Source organism: Myotis lucifugus, unplaced genomic scaffold (assembly GCF_000147115.1).
Source record: "Myotis lucifugus unplaced genomic scaffold, Myoluc2.0 scaffold_158, whole genome shotgun sequence".
Classification (NCBI taxonomy): Eukaryota; Metazoa; Chordata; class Mammalia; order Chiroptera; family Vespertilionidae; genus Myotis; species Myotis lucifugus.
Window position 1 is genome coordinate 2,671,906 of NW_005871206.1, and position 21,104 is coordinate 2,693,009.

The 21,104-nt window shown below is 47.5% G+C and overlaps 1 protein-coding gene across 1 annotated transcript in view; it reads right to left on the bottom strand.

The window, feature by feature from the left end:
• TEX14 (testis expressed 14, intercellular bridge forming factor) overlaps positions 1 to 21,104 on the bottom strand; it is a 60,801-nt gene that overhangs the window by 31,562 nt on the left and 8,135 nt on the right. The window contains exons 3-14 of the mRNA XM_023759621.1: positions 19,241 to 19,406; positions 18,480 to 18,616; positions 16,797 to 16,878; positions 15,796 to 15,926; positions 14,624 to 14,737; positions 13,583 to 13,706; positions 12,222 to 12,400; positions 7,010 to 7,161; positions 6,019 to 6,209; positions 5,231 to 5,381; positions 1,818 to 2,707; positions 1,051 to 1,127 (exon numbers count right to left, since the gene is read on the bottom strand). Coding sequence (XP_023615389.1) covers positions 1,051 to 1,127; positions 1,818 to 2,707; positions 5,231 to 5,381; positions 6,019 to 6,209; positions 7,010 to 7,161; positions 12,222 to 12,400; positions 13,583 to 13,706; positions 14,624 to 14,737; positions 15,796 to 15,926; positions 16,797 to 16,878; positions 18,480 to 18,616; positions 19,241 to 19,406 — 2,394 coding nt within the window. The remainder of the gene's footprint in view (positions 1 to 1,050; positions 1,128 to 1,817; positions 2,708 to 5,230; positions 5,382 to 6,018; positions 6,210 to 7,009; positions 7,162 to 12,221; positions 12,401 to 13,582; positions 13,707 to 14,623; positions 14,738 to 15,795; positions 15,927 to 16,796; positions 16,879 to 18,479; positions 18,617 to 19,240; positions 19,407 to 21,104) is intronic.

A 21,104-nucleotide genomic window follows, 5' to 3' on the forward strand; every position in this document is an offset into this window, starting at 1 on the left:
GTCTCTCCCCCTCCCTTCCACTCTCTCTCAAAATCAATGGAAAAATATCCCCAGGTGAGGATTAACAAATAATAATTCTTCCCTTCCTAAAGATAAAATACACTAAATTAAAGTGTCTGGTTTTCTTTGATTTTCCCTTACTGTACATATTTACCAACATGAAAGGCGCAGCAGACATTGTCATTAGTCTCAGTCACCACTGAGGGAGAGAATAAAAAATCTTTCTTCGAGTACTAATTTCAAAGCTGTAGATAAATGTTGTCACTTAACCACAGAAAAGGAACACTAAAATTGACATACTAGTCTATCTTGAAAACCATCTAATGCTCCTTTAATAATTCCCCTCCCCAACCATAAAATTATTTTCGTTGCTACTTCATCACTGTAATTTTGCTACTGTTATGAATCGTAATGTAAATATCTGATATGCAGGATGTATTTTCATTGTTACAAATTGAACATAATTAAAGCATAGTGATTAATCACAAAAACAATATGTAATTAAAAAAATAATTCCCCTGATGCAAAATAAATTAGCTTTGCCTAAGTTCTTACAAACCCAGGGTACACATATGCTCTTCTTCCAGGGATTTGTGCTGACTCGACTTCATTTAACTGATCCGGCTGGAAACCAGAGGTTGCAGGGTAACAATGAGAGTGTTCGACGCCCTCTGTCTGCCCTCCGGTCAGTGACACTCATTTTGAACCGAACAGTTTGATTTCTGGAGCACTGGCAAAGGGAAGGCCTGCCATCTCTTATAAGAAAAAGCATCGGGGCAGCTTTGGAAAGGCAAGGTGCTTTGCTTTTGCCAGCTGATGAGCTCTGATTCCCCGACCAGGTGCTTTACCTTTGCTGTCTCCTACAAGTTCCCATTACACTGCTCTTTTTGCTCACTGAACAGAGGGAACCTGCCAGATCTGTTTCCGTGTCACTAATCTTCGTCACTCACAGACTCTTGTCACTAGACGTATGAAGATCATTAAGTGACCTCAGAGTCACAGGGGAGTCTAAAGGCTTGGGATACAAAGGACAATAGCACGGTAACCCACCTGCAAGTATTTTGGTTTCTGTTTCCTTCCGGACTGTCTCTGGCTCCTTGAGTGGGCGGGAATTGTTCACCTGGGCTCTGTTCTCCAGGGCCACAAAGAGTCAGCAGATTGAAAAGAAGTAAACATGTGTCAGTGTTTTGATGAAGGAATTCTCTTTATTCTCCATTCTGTTTTTAAAACTATTCTTGCTAAATGTGTAGAAGTAACCAGATCTACCAAGATAATTTCCCTTTGCATGTTTCACATGTAGTACGTCATCTCTTCACATCTCTTTACATAGAAATCTTGGCCCTCGGCAACCCAACCCAGACAGGGCACAAATGAAGAATGAGCAGAAAACCAGACATTAAAGATCCAACAACTCTCCCCTCTATTATATTAAGGCAGCAGGCTTTGGGGCAGGGACTGAATGATTAAGCAATTTCGAATGGGGATTAATACTTGCCCAAGATACCATAATTAGTAAGTTGAATCATGTAAAATGGTCAATGCTTGATTATTTTGATCTATAAAACAGCAATTTCATGTGGTTCAACAGAAAAGGACATGAGCTTTGTGTTGGGTTTGGAATGGAAGGTGAAGAGTAAGTACCTTGGCATTCCATCCTGGAGGCCTTATTTCCCAAAGCTAAGAGGAGCCCCCCACAGCTGAGGACCTCCCTATGAATTGGCTGTATGTATGTCCATCCTGGCATATGGGTTAGGGACAATGTTGAACCCGGCTCCAGGTCCTGCTCAGATGCCCTACCTCCCACTTCTTAGCTTTACCTGATGGCTTTTTTCTGATGAATCCCCGGTGCTTTCTTCAGAGACTTGAATGAAAGCAGTAAAAGGTTTCCAGTCACAGCTACTTCTTCCCCTGGACCTTCTGCCAAAATGTTCCCCTTGAAAGTCTCTCACTGTTCTTGGAGACCTTGCTAGGGTCGGGCAATTGCCACCCGCATCTGGCCTCTGGCTTGGCAAGACAGGAGGAATATAAACGGAAGATGGGGGGCCCACCGCCGCAGGCAAGTGAGAGAGGTTAGGAAACATTCTTGAAGAAGCCCACAGAGACATGCACTCCTCCTGCTCCTTCAGCCTCCTCTCATACTCGTTGAATTTCTGCTTGATTTTCTCATTATTCTGATTCGCCATTGCCTGTGCGATCTTTACATCTAGTATACACTTACTGATGTACATGTCGGTCTTGGACCACTTGCTCACCTTGCACTTGGCTTCTCTGGCTGGCTTAGGTGGGCTGGGGGAACTAAGTGAACCATTTTGCTGGTCCCAGTCCTCAAAGGAGACCTCTGTGTCAGCTTCCGAAGAGCTCTCACTCTTTTCACAAAAGCAGCATGCCTCTCTCTCCATCTTTTCCAACTCCTCTTCCAGGGACGCCAGCTCACCTCCCTGGTTTTGGCTGGCCCCCTCCAGAGATAAACCAACTCCTGGGGGCTCTTTCTCTTTGTCACCTTCCGTGTCCAGGCAGCGGGAGTAGATTTCGTTCATTTCGAAGCTGCAAAGGCTTGACAGCTCTGAGCTGGGGCTCCTGGCCACAAAGCAAGCAGGAGGAGCAGCATCTTGCCTCTGAGCCTCCTTGGCCATCAGACTGGGATCCGGGACCTGAGGATCTGGTGTGGCCTTCTCGCTGGGATTCCTTGATGAATGCAGCTGAATGCCTGTTGAAAGGAGCAGTAACATGCAAACGGTTGAGTGATCACATGCAGCAGCTAAGCGCCTTGGTGGTTGCTCGAGTGACATGAGAAAGCAGAAAGCAGCTTTCTGTTTTCCCACTCCCTTCCCAGGTGTGGAAGACTACCAGACACACTCACAGCGGGGCAAAGGGTGTTTCTAACTACGAGAAAGTTCCCATTTTGACATGGGCTGAGGTAGAAACTCTGGGAGGGACCAAGCCCTGGGGGAAATGTTCTAAGCTTAAGGTGCAGTGTGCTCAAAGCATGCATAACTGCCTGGCCGGTGTGGTTCAGTGGTTGAGCATCATCCTATGAACCAGGAGGTCATGGTTCAATTCCCAGTCAAGGCACATGCTCAGGTTGCAAGCTTGATCCCCACTGGAGGGGCAGCTGATTGATGATTGATTCCTCTTTCATCATTGATGTTTCTATCTCTCTCCCTCTCCCTTCCTATCGGAAATCAATAAAAAGATATATATATTTTAAAAACATGCATAACTGGACACTTCCACTTAGGCTCCGTGGTTGTGGTTCAGGAGCTCACACCTGGGATTGTCATTCCAGTTTTGCTCTTGAGTCCAGAAAGTTCCCAGAGCCACATATATACCCTCTGAATCCCCCTTTGTTAGTCATATGTGGCCTGAAACAGTTATACAAGAATCCTTTGATAAAAGCAAAAGCAAAGTAGATTATAAGGGCAAGAGACAAAGGGATTAGCAACAAAAGGACCAGCAGAAATCTCTGATAAGAAGACTAAGGTGATACTCTCAGAGGAACTCATTGTTTTCAAAATGAACCTGATAATCTGAAGCACTTCTTCCTAATTATCTCTGACCTTTTTTTAAGATCAGAATTCAAGATAGATAGTTTAGATATTTACTTGGTACTAATCAGGAAATACATGTTATTTATATTTAAAATGTACTTAGTTATATTTAATGACCTCATTCCTGAGTTCCTTTTTCATTAACGTAGCTTTCATTTCTATTACTGCAGCAGTTTAATCATGTTAATAAACAGAAGGTTGGTTCCAGTAGACACTATTACTAAATCAGTACTTAAACATCCTTGGGCCTCTGGCTCTTTGAATTTGAGTACAATATATTTTACTGTGAGACTGTACAGTGAAAAGAAAGGAGTTTCTGGAGATGATAAGGACTTAAAATATAAAGTTATAATTACTGCTTAACACAAATGAGCAACTTATCTACAAAAGTAGTAATTACTATTTATTGCTTTGAAGAATATAGCAAAGACAGGGAAATAGAGGAAATTTCTTTGGAATAAAATGGAGCACCTCTTACATAAAAGTCTAATGTATATTATAAAATTCTAATCTTGTTGCATTCCTTCTATTCCTACAGAATGTATTATTCAGTTTAAAAAGAAAACATGCATGCCTGGCCGGTGTGGCTCAGTGGATTGATGGAGCATCATCTTATGCACTAAGAGGTTGATGGTTCCATTCCATGTCAGGGCACATGCCTGGGTTTTGGGTTTGATCTCCAGTAGGGGGTGTGCAGGAGGTAGCCAATCGATGTTTCGCTCTCATTGATGTTTCTCTCTCTCTCTCTCATCAATAAAAACATATTTTAAAAAACATGCGTAACTGTCAGGACATGCAAATTACAGGCCCCTGGCTCTTAAGGACTAAACTCACGGACTTCTTTACACACATAAGAGTTCAAATATTCATGTCAGTTAAAGTTATGCTCTTGGTGAGCATTTGATAAAAGTAGACACTGCCTAAGACTCCACTGTATCATGGGAACAATAAGACCTCAATAAGTAACACCAAGACTGACCAGCCTTCACCCTGGTTGATGGTGTACAGCTCGCAGAGAACAGGACAGAGGAGCCAAAGCAGTGAGAGCTTGGAGAACCACTCTGGAGGCCCCTGTCCCTGTCCAGAGAGAGTCAGAGAGAGCGGTCACGTGGCTTGGGTTCCAGCTCTGGAATCTTGGGTAACGAGCTCTGGAATCTGGAGTGAGCCACGACCTCTCTGACCCTTGCTTTTCTCATTTTTCTCATTTGGAATGTGAGCGCATTAAGGATGACTGCAAGGCGCTTTCCAGCTCTGAATTCAAGGTTTAGAAATGAACTAAAAAGCAAAATATTAGAAGAAACACCAAAATATTAACAAATTATTTCTAAGTGGCAGAATTAAAATGCTAAGTAATTTTATTCTTTGTACTATCTCCATTTTTTATAAGGAGCAGATAATAGTTTTAAATTAAGAAATCATCATTTTTATTTGTGAAGCAATTAGATAAATTCCTAAGGATAATCATGCTAGAATCGTTTTTATTTGTGAAGCAATTAGATAAATTCCTAAGGATAATCATGCTAGAAATTACCTGGTTGCTACTGCTTAGGATCTTGATTTACTCTCCTAAGGCACCCATCTTTTCCCAGTGTGAGTGACATGTACAGTTTGGAGGAATTGATTAGTTGCAACCTGTGACTCTCAGAACACATTCATGCCAAACCTGTGGGGTAAGGCCATACCTGCTTCCTTCAGCTCTTTTATTTCCAAGTCAGGGTTCTCTTTCAGATGTTCTGAAGTCAGTCCTAGATAGACACCGACATCAGGATGGCGTTCATATCTCTGCACCCTGGGGCTCTCAGTTGGCTGAGTTCTCTGGGCTCCAATCAATTCCTGTGACAAGGGAAAAATTATCAAGGACATTTGCAATCATCTGAATGTCACTGGTGTTTCTGAAACAGATCTAGGTATCAAATAAACTCCCTCTTACTCCTGTTGAGTAGACTGACTATATTCCCAATTAGCTAATTCATTGTTATTATTATTTTATTTTTTTAATCCTCTAAACATTCATTGACTTTTAGAGAGTGGAAGGGAGGGGAGGGGAGGGACATAGAGAAACATTGATGTGAGAGACACATCAATTGGTTGCCTCCTGCGTGTGCCCCGACCATGGCCACGGATTAAACCTGCAACTGAGGTACGTGCCCTAGACCAGGAATGGAATCTGAGACCTTTTAGTCTGCATGCCAATGTTCTAACTAGTGAGCAGAACCGGCCAGGGCCATTGTTATTATAAAAGTAACAACAACAGCTGCCATTCACTGAATCTCACTCTGTGCCCCAACTACGTATGGACCCTCCCCAGCTTCCCTCCATCAATTCCTTGCTACCCTCACACAGAATAGGTGTAATAAAATGAGGATTTCCAAAAATTCTTACCACTCGGCCTCTAGCTTCTTGGTTTCTAACTCCCTACTCTCCTGAGATGAGCAAGCAGAAATACACTCCTAACAGCTTCAGATCTTACCTTTAGGTCATTCTTCAGGATATACTGGATATCTTGAAGGTTCAGAGTTCGGTCTTTCTGTCTGACCTGGATGCCTGACTTAACAATATCATAGTAAGGTTTTGGAAGCCTGAAGTCAGCTTCCAAATAATTTCCCACGACTATGGCTCTTTTAATAACTGAGCCATCTAAGCCATCCCAGGGTATGTTATCTGTTAAGGAAAGAGTCAGGAGTAACATTAAGAAATCAGGTGATATGGGGTGTCCTTGGTCAAGTCACTCAACCCCTTTAAACATTAATTTCTGTAGAAAAACTACCTGAAAGTCCAATCGCAAATGAGAGACTACTTTCCCCATTTACCAGGGGAATCCCTGCTGTAGAAACAGGAAAAAGTAGTCACAGAGTCATGTACACATGAGCTTCCCACTGGCAGACCTGGGGACCACAGGAATATTTCATGGGTCACTAATGCATTCCATTCCTTTCACAGAAGGTGTGATTTTGCCTCTGGGACTGTAAACACTGCTAACTGGGGTTTTATGGGTGTGTGTGTGTGTGTGTGTGTGTGTGTGTGTGTGTATGTGTGTCCCTCTCCCAAAGGATTCCTTCTGTCTGCAGGTACTGATCATGTCTTTAAGTGACACTGATTATATATACAAGGAAACTGGGTGTGTTTAACTTCACAGTTTACTTCTCAGAGCCCAGTCTTCCTCACTCATTTTCAAATTCTTCAGGGGCTCCTATATTCAGTTTAAAAACTTTGCTTGGATTAAATGCATTACCACTGACAAGCTGATAGAGAGGCTTTGCTGAGTCTTAACAAACAGGTTAAAAGAGGAAGATTTCTCTGAGGTTATTTTATATCTTCCATAAGCAGAAAGAAGTTTTCTTGAAGAAATCTTTTTTCTATATCCTGCATTTTCATCAAACTAGGTAACTCCTGAGGGGGGAGAGAGAGAATCCAGCCTAAGAAGAGGGACTTTGGTCAAGTCAGTGTCCTCTTTGATCTACCTGTTAAAATCTCCTGTATGATCACGGAAAAGCTGTAGACGTCTGACTTCACGGTGACCTCCTTCTGCAAAATAACTTCTGGGGCAGCCCACCTGTACAGCTGGGCCGGGAGCGGGACTCGAGTCAGGTCCCTGTGTACATCTCTGTCCTGGCTGCAGAAGGAAACACAAGGAAGGGCTCATGTCTTAAAGGATCATTGCCATCACCACACAGTACATTTGTAAAAGCATTAGCCTCTGAAGACCAGCAACCTCCTGCGCTTCTGGAAACTCAGCTAGACCCTGAGCCAACCCTAGCTGCCTGCTACTCCAACACCTGCAATTCTTCACCATTCCCACCCTGTGGGCCTGCCCATCCTCCCACCACACCTGGCTGATCTCTCCTGCTCACTTCCTCCCGTCATGCCTCAGGAGCCCTCTTTCAGTTTCTCCAACAAGCCAAGCACATCACCACTTCTGGTCTTTGCACTGGTGGCTTCTTCTGCCCAGTGTGTTCTGCCCACAGACGCCAGAGTGACTGCTGCTTCTTGTAACCGAGGTATTAGCTTGAAAATCACCTCTTCAGAGAGGCCTTCCTGACTACCTAATTTAAAGTAGTCCTGCTTTATTGGTTTCAGAGCAGTTATTATCTTAATTTCTTACTCATTTATTTATTGTTTATTATCTGTCTTCCCTCCACCAGAGTCAGCTCCACGAGGGCAGGCAGGCACCTTAGCTGTCTTTTATATCGCTGTATCTCAACTTACACCAGGGCCTCAGCACTTACTTTTGACTAAGGCTCTGTCAAGACCCTCCTGAAGCCCAAGCTGCTTTATCTAAGCCGTCTGGGACCCCTCCAGCTCCTTCTGGTTGCTCCTTTTCTGAACTCTGCTCCCTTGGGAATGAACCCTCCCAGTTCAGCACTAAAGGCTCACAGATTTGCTTAAATAACTCAATTTCCCCCTGGCCCGGGTAGCTCAGTTGGTTAGAGCATCGTCCCCATATACCAAGGTTTCGAGTTCGATCCCCATCAGGGCACACACAAGAATCAACCAATATGCCAGAACCGGTTTGGCTCAGTGGATAGAGCGTCGGCCTGCGGACTGAAAGGTCCCAGATTCGATTCTGGTCAAGGGCATGTACCTTGGTTGCGGGCACATCCCCAGTGGGGGGCGTGCAGGAGGTGGCTGATCGATGTTTCTCTCTCATCGATGTTTCTAACCCTCTATCCCTCTCCCTTCCTCTCTGTAGAAAATCAATAAAACATATTAAAAAAAAGAATCAACCAATAAATGCATAAATAAGTGCAGCAACAAATCCATTTTTCTCTCTCTCTTTCTAAAATCAATAAATAAAATTTATTTTAAAACAGCAAACTCAACTTCCCAATCAGACTTCTCAAGAACTAAAACAGAGCGTCCTAAATGTATTCTGAGCCAACAAGAGTCTTCAGAGTGAGGTCAGCGCTGAGTTCTACACCCAGCTATCATGAGCATCAAATGAGATCATGTGTGGGGAAACACTCTGTGAGCCATAAAACACTATGGAAGTTAGAAATTAATATTAATATTGCAGTAGGCATTTGGTAAAGACTTGATGACCGCTGGTTGATAATTAAAAATTAAGTTTTTTAAAAGCAAGTGACCAGCAGTTCTTTGCTGGTCTGGCAAAGAATAGATTATAGAGGATGGGATGTGTTTCTCAGACTTGGGACAAACTTCCCTAAATAATATTCTTTCTAGCAGAGCTTTTGATAGATAGCAGTAAGTTCAGGAAGCCACAAAGTTACAAACGCTGATACTGACTTTTAGTGGCATTGCTAATAAGTTAGATGTGGCCTGGTATAGTGCGAACAGCGTGGATACACATGCCAATATTATATTAGTATCACGGGAAAAGCAATGGTGTGTTTCATGGTCAGAGATATATCCTGAGGACCGGCACACTTGGCTCTTTATCTGCAGGAAACAGTCACCTAGCTGGTCAGACCTCTCAAGCTTGTCTAAGGCTCTAGCAGGGGACAAGTCACTTACAACCAGGATTTATATTCTTTCTCCTTTACTTCCTTCCACTCGCCTTCCTCTCTTACAATCCCTCTTCCTTCTCTGTTAAAGCTAGTTGAGGGAGGGTTTCTTTTCTGGCTGTCATTCTAGGGCAGTTACTTTTCTGGGCTTCAGCCCTGACACCATTAAACGTACATCTGGCTGCGGCTATTTGATACCACTGGCAAGGTCAAGTTCAGCTCTCAAGAGTCCATTAGGAAGGAGTCAAAGAACAGGAGAAACTGCTGTTATCATTTTTACACCAAGATGGAGGGTACCCTTGACAATGACATTCAACAAACTGACCTGCTCAAATAGAGTGTCTCCAAAAATAAGTGCGGGACTAGAAGCTATTTTGGATGCTTGTAGAATCAACTGGTGTTATCAGCTGTCAAAGAAGAGTACACTGCTATGGACGCAACTACTTGCTGACCGACATTTCTGTCTGAAGTTCCATTTTGAGATCAATTAGCCCAGTGGTTCTCAACCTTCCTAATGCCTCGACCCTTTAATACAGTTCCTCATGTTGTGGTGACCCCCAATTTCATTGTTACAAATTGAACATAATTAAAGCATAGTGATTAATCACAAAAACAATATGTAATTATATATGTGTTTTCCGATGGTCTTAGGCGACCCCTGTGAAAGGGTCGTTCCACCACCAAAGGGGTCGCGACCCACAGGTTGAGAACCACTGAATTAGCCCAAAAGAGAACTCATACCTTCCTACCCAGTTGCCTTCCAGACCCTCCCTCGACCCAGCTCCTCAGTGCATCTCACATTTCCCTTCTATTTTGGCTCCTCGGTCACCACCAGGCCCTGCCCTATGGCCTTCTAGTTAGTCTTCCTCCGACCCATCCGCCCCTACAGCCACAGCTGGATAACCAACCACACCATCTCTTCACCTCTCTGGGCCTGTTTCCTCATCTACACAAGGACAGGTGAGGCTGGGCCTCTCCAAAGCTCCCTTTCACGCTAGGATTCACATCTCCGTGGAGAGCTCAACAGCAGATGGCGCTCCATCACTGGCAAACAGCTTGGATTCTGTCACAGCCTCCCTGAGAAGCCTCTGCCATCAATAGCAAATATGTCCAAACCCTTCCGCTTCCACTGCTCCTGAACACACAGCCAAAGTGATCAACCCTGTCCTAAACCATTTCCAGTTTTCCCTTCACCTACACTCATCCATTCCCTTATAAACACGTACAAAGTACTTACTGGGTGGCAGGCCCCGCCCAGCGCTGGGTGCTGAATATGAACAAGCCATGGTCCCGCCCTCTTAGAGCCTGCCATCTGGTGGGGCAGACCCACTTGACTGCGGAGAAGTGAAATAGGCAAAGTGCTGTGGGGACAAGGCTTTAGTATAGGCCTCATGGGATGTGGTGGGAGACTGTCTGAAGTGAGTTTAAAAAGATAAACACTGCCCTAGCCGGTTTGGCTCAGTGGATAGAGCATCCGCCTGTGGACTGAAAGGTACCAGGTTCGATTCCAGCCAAGGGCACATGCCCAGATTGCAGGCTTGATCCCCAGTAGGGGCCATGCAGAAGGCAGCCAATCAATGATTATCTCTCATCATTGATGTTTCTATCTCTTCCTCCCTCTCCCTTCCTCTCTTAAATCAATCAATAAATATATATTTTTTTTAAAAAAAGATAAACACTGCCGAAACCGGTTTGGCTCAGTGGATAGAGCGTCAGCCTGTGGACTGAGGGGTCCCGGGTTCGATTCCGTTCAAGGGCATGTACTTGGGTTGCGGGCACATCCCCAGTGGGGGATGTGCGGGAGGCAGCTGATCGATGTTTCTCTCTCATCGATGTTTCTAACTCTATCTCTCTCCCTTCCTCTCTGTAAAAAATCAATAAAATATATTAAAAAAAAAAAAAAAAGATAAACACTGTGAAATAGCAGGCTGAAAGTGGCTTCAGAGGGCCAGGCAGAAAGTGGGAAGCGATGAGGTTGGCCATGTGGGCGGAGCCCCACCCTGGAAGGCTTCCATACCCTGCAAAGTGCCTAGACTTAATCGTGTAGGTAATGGTTTTTAAAAAAGGAAAGGTTTTAACTGGGATTGAGCTTGGACCAGATCTGAAGCTGAGCAGCTCAACTGGAGATAGCGCTCTGGCCTCCACCGGTTCTCACATGGAAAACTGCTCCAGTCCCCCTAACTGTCCCTGCCTCTCTCTTGTCCCATCATGGCCCCTGCACACGCAGGAGCGAGGGGATCTTCTTCTCTTTTCTCGTTAATCCTCACCTGAGGCTACTTTTCCATTGATTTTTTTAGAGAGAGCAGAAGGGAGGGGGAGAGACAGAGAAAAGAGAAACATCAATGTGACAGAGACACATGGGACATCAATTGGTTGCCCTGCATGCGCTGACCAGGGCCAGGGAGGAACATGCCCATGACCGGAATCAACCCCGGGACCCTTCAGTCCTTGGGCAGATGCTCTATCCACTGAGTCAAACCAGCCAGGACAATGAGGGTGTTATTTTTGTCACTGCCTTCCTCACTGCACTGAGACCCCTGAGGGCAGGGAACACCCTAGTGCCCCTCTGGGCCAGGACTGTAAGGCTGAGCACCCATCGCCTTCCTCTCCTTCCAGAATGCACAGCTATGGCCCGTTTCCCAGCCTCCCTTCAACTGAGAAGGTGACTGGACTCTGGCCACTCCAAGCAGGAAGCAGTGACATACCCACTAAAGCAGTGGTTGCCAACCGGTGGTCCGCGGACCACTAGTGGTCCATGAGGTCCAAAAGGTTGGTGACCGCTGCACTAAAGCCCACTGTGCCCTCCATGCTCTTTCTTGCTCATTGACCAGTAATGCAGAAGACATGGTGGGGGACGAGGCCTGGGTGGTGGCAGGGCCACGGATTGGAGGAACACAGAACACAGTGAGTGTCCCCCTCCAACACACACTAAACTGCATTGTGAGTGAGAAACACACCTTGGCTGTCTTAAGCCACTGAAAATTCTATAGTGGACAGTTAGAGCGTTTACACACGCTGGCTAATCGGTGCTCCTGCTTGTTAAATGGTTATTAAAATGAGAATGTCCTGAGCACAAGTAACTGTCCCAAAGCCCCTCTAACCTTGGCAGACAGAGCATGTGGGAAACCTCTTGCCCCACTGATGGACAGTTCAGCCCACCAATGAGGAGAAGCCCCGCCCACATTGGAAGTCATGATCCAGGTTCACCTACCTTTCCAGCATGTACTCCAGGTTGGTCAGCCTCGCTTCCCATGTGGAGATGATGTGGATGGCATAGGAGCTGAGGGCGCGGTGGATAAACCCCCAGGAATGCAGGTATCGCAGGGCGTCGGAGATCTGGAGCAGCAGGTGCACGATCTCCTCCATGTGCAGCAGGGGGAACTCCGAGCGCTGCAAGCAAGAGATAAGCTGGCCAGGAACAAAGGGACTGGGCCCCCTTTGTTTTTTAGCTTCCAAGTCTTTTCAATTGATCGCCACTACTACTCAGTGCTCCCATTTTACAGGTGGAGAACCTAAAGCTTGGTGGGGCTCAGTGACTGGCCTAAGGACCCACTGACCCAGGACCCCTGACACCAAACCTGGGCTCCTTTCCCTCAGCTCAGCTGCTTCACACCATGGAAAATGAGGAGAAAGTTCTCGAAGCCTGGCAAAGGCATCCAGGGTGGGCTCACCACCACCAGCAATGAACCTGCCCTGCCCCTCAGCCCTCGCCCAAACCTGTGCTGCTGGGAGAACCTGGAACCTTAAAGGACCCATCCAGTCCCTACTCCAGTCAGATGACCAAGAACGTTCCTCCTAAGAGCACAGAAAATCACTTCCACCACTGCACCCACACGATTAAAGTCATACCAGGTCTCTCCCGAAGAGGTGGCATTTCCAGTTAATGCCCGCACCCAAGGAGAGGAAAGGGAAACCAGGACGCTAGCAGGAGGTCCTCGGGCAGGAGGGATGGCTTTGGGGAAGGGCCCTTCCCAGAGGGTCTCTGCTCATTCCTGCCCAGGGTCTTTAGAACAAAGTCATGGAGGGGAAATGAATCTCTAGGACCTCTCTGAAGCCACATCTCAGCCCAAAGCATACTTGTCAGGAAATCTGGGGGCCGGGGAAGATGCACCTGCTCCCAGGAAATCAAAACAGTGAGAAGGGATTGATGAAGGCCTGTATATAAACGGGCCTTTCTCTATAGCCAAGGTCCTGCAGGGCACAAGTGGAAATACAGGAAAGTAAGACCAGTGGCTATTTGAGTAATTAGCTAGAAATGTGTCTGTGTCTTCTGGGTCTGCTAAGCCCTTAGACCCAGAAGGAGGACTAACAATAATAAAGTCGCAGTAGGTCCAATGCACTTAGCCCTAAATGGTGCATTATAGAGCCAACACGAAGTAGAGAATTAAGATTTATCTTCCAGAATGAAAACAAATTACAAAGAAATAAATGTCTTACTGTTGTGGTTTTTTAAGATTTATCTTCCATGCATGCACAGCTGCACAAATGGGAGCTCTCCGGCTCAGGCAGGGGAAGAGGGCAGGGAGAAGTGGGAGGGCAGCCAGGGAAAAGCCCATGGAAACAGCCACTCACCCGTTCATGGAGGACACTAAATAGTGTGCCGATGGTGATGCGCTCGTAAACCAGGCGGGTCTTCTCCAGGTCCTGGGACAGGCACACAGCCATCAGCTGCAGCAGGTGGCGGTGCCGCAATTTGCTGCAAAAGATGCTTCACATGAGGCAGAGGGAAGAAGGACATGCAAAAAAGGGCGCTTTCCTTTCTTCAGGGCCCCCTGAATACATTCTAAACAAATATCATTTTGCACACAATGCTTTTCTAAGAAAACAGGATGGGGTGGGTGGGGTTGTCTGTTGGAATCTGTGGCCTCTCACTGATCAGCTCCTTAGGGCTGAGAGTCATCAATGACAATGTCACTAAGAGCTGCTGAGCAGTTATCATACATCATCTCCATCCTAACAACCACCTGCAAGACATGTATCCTTTAGAGATGAGGAGACCAAGATCAGGGAGAAGCTCAAGTCCATGCTGTGCCTGAGCCTTCCAGCCTTGACACACTTGCGGCAGGAGTTTGACCTTGCCCGGAAAGAGCTCGACGAGCCAGGGTCTGTTCCATGGCCTCCACATCGAGCTCTTGCCTCAGCAAGAGCTGAAGGACTTACCCTGGGACCACATAAGGTACTAGAATAGACCCATAGGTGGGCCTCAATAGCAGACACACAGTTCCTCAGACATGTGGATCTCATGCACACCCAGTTCTATGAAATCAGGACAGCACATGTCCTGATGGGTCCAGGGCTGAAAACGGGCCAGGCCGCGGGGGCTGTAGCAGGAGAGCCAGTGGGTGTGGAGGCTGGACCATCAGAGAGACCGGTTATAGGGAGTCAGTCAACTGACAGAACTGACCCCTCACCACCACCTCCACCACTCCTCAGGCTTTTCGTTAATTCCTCTTTTTTTTTTTTCTTGGCAGCTCTTGGATGTCAAATCAACCAACAGTCAGGAAATGCTGAGGCTGAGGGGAGTGGTCTCCACATCCCAGGGAGTCCTGAACAGCCCTGAACCTGCGTCTGTAAAGAGCCTGGGCCTGTGCCGCCCTTGGGCCTCCTGCTCACCTGCTGTGCTCCTGCTCAGCAATGAGCAAGTCGGCCAGCCGCAGCTTGCTGCAGTGCGGGTGGGTGGGGAGATGCAGCTCCTTCACGGTGACCCTGCTCCCCTTCCACACCAGGCTGCAAGGGCAGGAGAGAGTTGGAGCAGAAGGCGGTGAGTAGCCAGTTCTCCAGTGAGCAGTTCCCCAGCCAGAGACCAGGTAGAGTTCACACAGAACCTGCGAAGCCCCTGTCCAGTCTTTCCTCCTCCCCGCCCCCGCGGCCCCCCCAGGTCCTAAAGCACCTCGAGGAACTTAGGACAGGTGGCAGGAAGTCGCTGAGAGATTTGAGGGAGTAACTCCCTTATTTTAGAAAGACAATGGTACCAGCAGTGGAAAACGGTAGGCAGGGATGGTCTGGAGAAGGGGAAGCCAATTAGGAGGCCAGTCTAGGTGAGGGACAGTGATGACCTGGGCAGAGGCCACAGCAATGGATGGAGAGGAGGAAGGGACCTGGTGACGGGCCGGTGGCCTGGGCAGGAAGACGCACGTCTGCAGGGACAGAGCCTTTTTAGAAAGGGGTTTCTTCCACGCAGGAAAGTGTCCAGGTTGAAGGAGGCCCACAGACCTTGGCCAGGACAACTCCTGTGACCCCGCAGGAGGCAGGTCTCCCAGGGACTTCTGTCATAGCCAAACTGTCACTGCCACCTCCGCTGCATTTGGTTGGTGAGGGCTGTAGCTAATACCTGTTCCGGCTTCTATGGGCACCTCAATACCCTCTGGCCTGTATCAGGGGCCAGACCGTTCCTCTACGCTGCCTCTAACTCTCTAGAAAGCAGAGAGGTTAAAACACGGCCGTGAGTCGTCTTTCAGAGCAGTTGTTCTCAACCAGGGCCATTGGCAATGTCTGCAGACACTGATTGTTACAATCACAACTCGAGGGGGTGGCAAAGAGGGCTGCCACTGGCCTCTAGAGTACAGACCAGGGTGGCTCCTGAATATCATACAATGCACAGGACAGCCACCACCAGCAAAGGCTATCCGGCCAAATATGAGTATGTCAGTGGTGCCCAGGCTGAGAACCCGATTCAGACATGTGTCCTTCAGTGTTAGGTAGAACCCTCCACGCATCAGGAAGTCGCACAAAGCCCGTACTCCCCATGGGACTAGCTCACGACTCCCGCGGGCCACTCTGCTTACTTGGTCATGACCATGTAGGGGCCACTGCAGAAAGAGAAGGCAGGCTCATCATCAGCTTGAATTATTTCCTTTTCTCCAATGATCGGAAGAGATCCTAAATAGGTCACCCGTGTCCTCGCTGAAAGACAAAACTAAAAGCAAAACACAGCTTCAAATTGTGGGGAGGAAAGAGAAAAAGTAAAATTCACCCAGAATCTTATCAGCCAGATACTGATGGCTGCTATTTACCAACTTGCCGAACCCCCCTAGGGACGTTATCTGTCATTTATACTATCTTTAATCTTTCTAGAAACCCTGCCAAGTTCTAATATCCTTCCCCTTTTACTAGTGGGGAAACTGAGGCTCATGGAAAGAGCTCAGACACTTGCCTGAAGCGTTGAGCAGGGTCCCCCACAGAACCCAGGCCTGTGTGCAGTCACCATTCCCCCCCCTCCCCACATCCACCCCAGGCTACCTTGGCACAACCAACAGACTCAGCACTGGGCTGAGTGTCAGCAAACATTACCCAATCACCCAGCAACATTTCCTAACTCTCTTTCTCCCATGGGCAGAACCAATGATCTAAAAGATACTCAAAACATTTCTGTTTAAATGGCAATTCCTTAAAAATAAAATAAATAAATAAAATAAAATGTCAATTCCTTAAAGGCATGCCAACAACACTCACAAACCACAAATAAGGCTCACGGGGTCGGCGCAGCTCTCTGCCTCTACAGGGAGACCATGTTTGGTGCCTTTACTGGGAATGTAAAGGATAATTTTCTAAACTCCCGAAATCTAGCTCAAGGAATCTCTGTAGAGTTTCTACCTTTTTTTTCAATAAGGAAAGCAACAGGAAAAGGCACTTGTCCTGCAGAAGTGGTAAAGAAGAAAAAGAAAACCCACTTTGGCGACGATGAGACAGAGGAGCTGGACAAAGCCGCGAGACATAGGTCCAGAAGGAGGGCCAGGTGACTCTCCAGTTAGCCCGCAAACACTGGCCGTCAGAGGCCACCTCTTACCTTCCCAAAGCCAAAGCTGTGGATGTTTTGGGCAGAAATGACTCCAGTTTTACGTGGTCGTTTAGAAGGGCCATTCGGGCTTCTAGAAATATTTAAAAGAGGAAATAAATAAGGATTAATCACCCAGATCCAGAGGAACAACGATGAACCAAGTTTTCAGAATGTGTAGTGGCTTTTGACTTCACTACTTAACTTGTTATCATGGAACTGCAGGTGATATGAGCCACCTCTCAGAGGGCACCTGTGATTCTCACCTCCTACAAACCATGCCTTTGTGCAGCCCCTCCCAGGACAGACAGAGCTGGCCTGGTAGCCCAACAGCATATTGCAGAAATGACAGTGGTGAGATTTCCAAGGCTAAATCCACCAGGGCTTCTGCCCTGATCTTTCTCGGGTCACTTGCTCTGGATGAGGCACCAATAAGGAAGCCTGACACCGAGCCAGGTGAGTGTGGATCCTGCAGCCCCAGTCATGACAGCCCAGCAGACATCTCTACTGAAACTTTTGGAGAAACCCTGAACTACAACCACCCAGCTAAGCCATTCCTTGATTCCCGACCAACAGAAACTATGTGAGCTACAAATGATTACTACCGTTTGAAACTGCTAAGTTGGGGGGTGGGGTGATTCATTATGGAGCAATAACGAGTACGGATGGTCAAAGTTGGAAAGAATCATAAAGCTTCTCTTGCCCACCTTTCTCATGTTACAGATGGGAAAGTGGAGCCTGGGGTCACAGAGCAGCAGCAGGGACTAAGCCTGGGCCCCAGGTGGTCTGCCAAGATCCTCCTGGCTGGCCAGGCGGTGTGAGCACTGGAACAGGCAGGGGCAGAGAGGCCAGATGAGGAAAGTGGGCGTTTATCCTGATAGTCATGGGAAAGACCCTAAGAAGGTTTTTTGTACAAAGTGAGGGGCACAACCCAACTTCCATTTTTAACAGGTCATTCTGGATTCTGGGTAAAGAACCAAGACCGGCAAGAGAAGCAGCCGGGGGAGCAGTTAGGCATAACTGCTCACCGGCATCTCTGACTCATCTCGCCCGAGAAGCCAGCAGCGTCCTGGTCATCAGAGGAGAACCAGGACTCCATGTGCACAGAAGGACAGGATGGGGGAGCCCTCCAGAGTGTGACGAAGCTAGCCACCCTGATTACAAAGACAGCCATCAGAGAAAACCAAAATGAAAAGGATTCTCTGACTACAAACCCTAAGGCAATAAAGTCCCAAGAATTTAAAATAACTGAGCCTGCGGCCCGTCTCCTGCAGCTGCCCACCCCAAGATAGCAGCAAGTCTCTCACACCAGCTCAAAATAGCCTGAGGAACTGTAAATTAAGTATTTGTGGTCATTTGCAACCTTAGTAATAAAGAAATATGCTTTCCATAGTTCAAGATATCAAAACAACAACTCCATCCAGAGGTTCTGAGAAAGGCTTTCTGCTAAGCTGCCCAGACCTGAAGAGTTCCTTCTCTGCTGAGCACAGGGCATCTCCACTGGAGCCCAGAACTCATTGCCCTGGACATTCCTGGCCGGGGAATGGCCATCTTCTCCAGTGGCCACACCTCCTTCTGAGCTCATCCCTGTGGGTGAGCCAGAGGCTGGAGGGCCTTATGTGACCCAGGCTACGGGGGCCTGTGAGGAGGCTGGGGCGATGCAGGATATCCCAGTCGGCTCGAGGCAGCACTCACCCCTGCATGAGGCCCCCGAACCGGGGCAGGCTGCAGATGAGCCGCTCGGTGGAGTCGACCTTCTTCAGGAGGTCACAGGAGAAGTCCTGGACGACGGCCTGCATGTGTGAGGCGCAGCGGTGCATGAACTCCACCATCTGCAACACCACAGAGAGGCTCAGTGCCGCACAGCAAGGGACTCCTGCCCTTCAGAGGAACTGTGAGGTGGTCTGAGGTGAAAGGTCTAGGAGCCGGGAGCCCCCAACAGGAAAGGGAGGGTCTAAGTCAGCGGTTCTCAAGCTGTAGGTCTCGACCCCTTTGGCGGTCGAACGACCCGTTCACAGGGGTCGCCTAAGACCATCCTGCATAGCAGATATTTACATTATGATTGATAACAGTAGCGACATTACAGTTATGAAGTAGCAACGAAAATAATTTTATGGTTGGGTCCCAACATGAGGAACTGTATTTAAAGGGCCAGAAGGTTGAGAACCACTGGTGATTTTCCAAAGGTATGAAATGTTTTCAGGGAGATGTTGGCAATAATTTCCTCCAAGTCCCTCCTCCTTCAACAGATAAACTAGGCAGGAAGAGTGAAGTTATTGTCCAAGGTCTAACAGCTAATGAGCTGGAGAACCAGAGGAAGGGCAGTGAGGGGAGAAAACTGTCCCCCTCCCCCCTCCCCTTCTTGTGCTGTCCCAGGGCCAGCCGCTAGCCCTGGGCTCCTGGCTCCCAGCCCAGTGCTCGGCCTTGAGGGTGGCTGCAGAGGGGCCCACCCTTACCATAGTGCTGCACTCCTTCCCGGCTGTCAGGGCCCAGGCCTGCGGGCTTTGACCCTTCTCGTCGTGGAGTCGAAGGTCACCCCCTGCATCCAACACTTTGCTGAGGATCCACTGATTGCCTGAAAAGGCTGCTGCGTGCACAGGGGTGCTCCCATCAAAGCAGCGGCTGGAGGGGGATACAAGGAGTGTCCATGGCAACACCCCTCCCTTCCACAGAGCAGGGGGGATTCAATGGGTGACAGGAGGCTTCCTTTCTACAGAGGCCACCTTTGGCGATGAGGATTATAGTCATGCCATTTGGAAGGTGTCCGGTCTGTGCCAAAATGAGCTTTACACACACACCCTTTCTCCATCCTTACCTCTACCCTTCAAGGCACCATCACTTCCCAAGAATAAGTGAGGAACCAAAAGGGCAGAACTGAGGGCCACAGCCCGGTATGGGTGTGGTTCCAAATTGGTGTTCTTTCCCCCTCTAATCCCGGACACTGGCTGCCCTGAAAACAATTCCTGTTTGCTGAGTCCTGGGGTCTCTCTCATGGCAGAGGCCCACAGACCTTGGCATGAGCAATCTGGGCAAGAAGGATCTAGAAGTCAGAAAAATTTAACCAAAGCCAATAAACTTATTGTGTCCAAGATATAGTGGGATGTGACCTGTATGTGACCTGTAGCTGTGACTCCTAATTTGGCTGCAGGACAGAATCACCTGGAGAGCTTTCTCTCTTTAACTGAAAACAAAATGGGGCTCGGTGGTTGAGTGTCGACCCATGAACCAGAAGGTTGTGGTTCGATTCCCGGTCAGGCACATGCCCGAGCTGCAGGCTTGATCCCTAGTAGGGGGTGTGCAGGAGGCAGCTGGTTGATGATTCTTCTCATCATTGATGTTGCTATCTCTCCCTTCCTCTCTGAAATCAATAAAAACATTTTTTTTAAAGAAAAACACAAATGGGGAAAGAGAAGTCAAATAAGGAGGAGAAGAGAAAAGAAAAATAAGAACATTCTTCCAACTCCAGACCCCACAGTTCTCTTGCCCAGAGGCAATTACTATATAAGTGTATCCTCCCAGAAATTTCCTGTGCATATACAGGTAGGAATAAGAATGTGTTATAATGCCCTGACCGGTTTGGCTCAGTGGCTAGAGCGTCGGCCTGTGGACTGAGGGGTCCAGGGTTCGATTCCGGTCAAGGGCATGTGCCTTGGTTGCGGGCACATCCCCAGTGGGGGGTGTGCAGGAGGCAGCTGATTGATGTTTCTCTCTCATGGATGTTTCCAGCTCTCTGTCCCTCCCTTCCTCTCTGTGAAAAGTCAATAAAGTATATATATTTTTTAAAAAAGAATGTGTTATATAAACTGTTCTGCACTCAATATATATGTTGAAGAAATTTTCATTTGAGACCATACAGGATAGGAAAAAAGTAGCTTTGCAATTGTTCCTATGGAAAATAAAACAACAATTAATGAACAATAATATAAGAATAAACTATTTCGCGTACTCACAAATGTAAACCTACTTTTTTTTAAAACTGTTTTTTGTTTTTATTGATTTTAGAGAGAGAGGAAGGGAGCAGGAGAAAGAAACATCGACATCAACACTGATCGGCTGCCTCCTGCATGCCCCACACTGGGGATCGAGCCCGCAACCCGGGCATGTGCCCTGACCGGGAATCGAACCATGACCTCCTGGTTCATAGGTTGATGCTCAACTACAGAGCCACACTGGCTGGGAAGAAATGTATATTTTTTTACAAGTTCCCCAGGTGACACCAACATGCTGGCCTGTCCCCAGGCATCTGGGAACCACTGGGATGGCTCACGTTGAGCCAGCTTCCATTGCTGGGTTTGACAAGCAGTGTAGTGCACTGGGCTT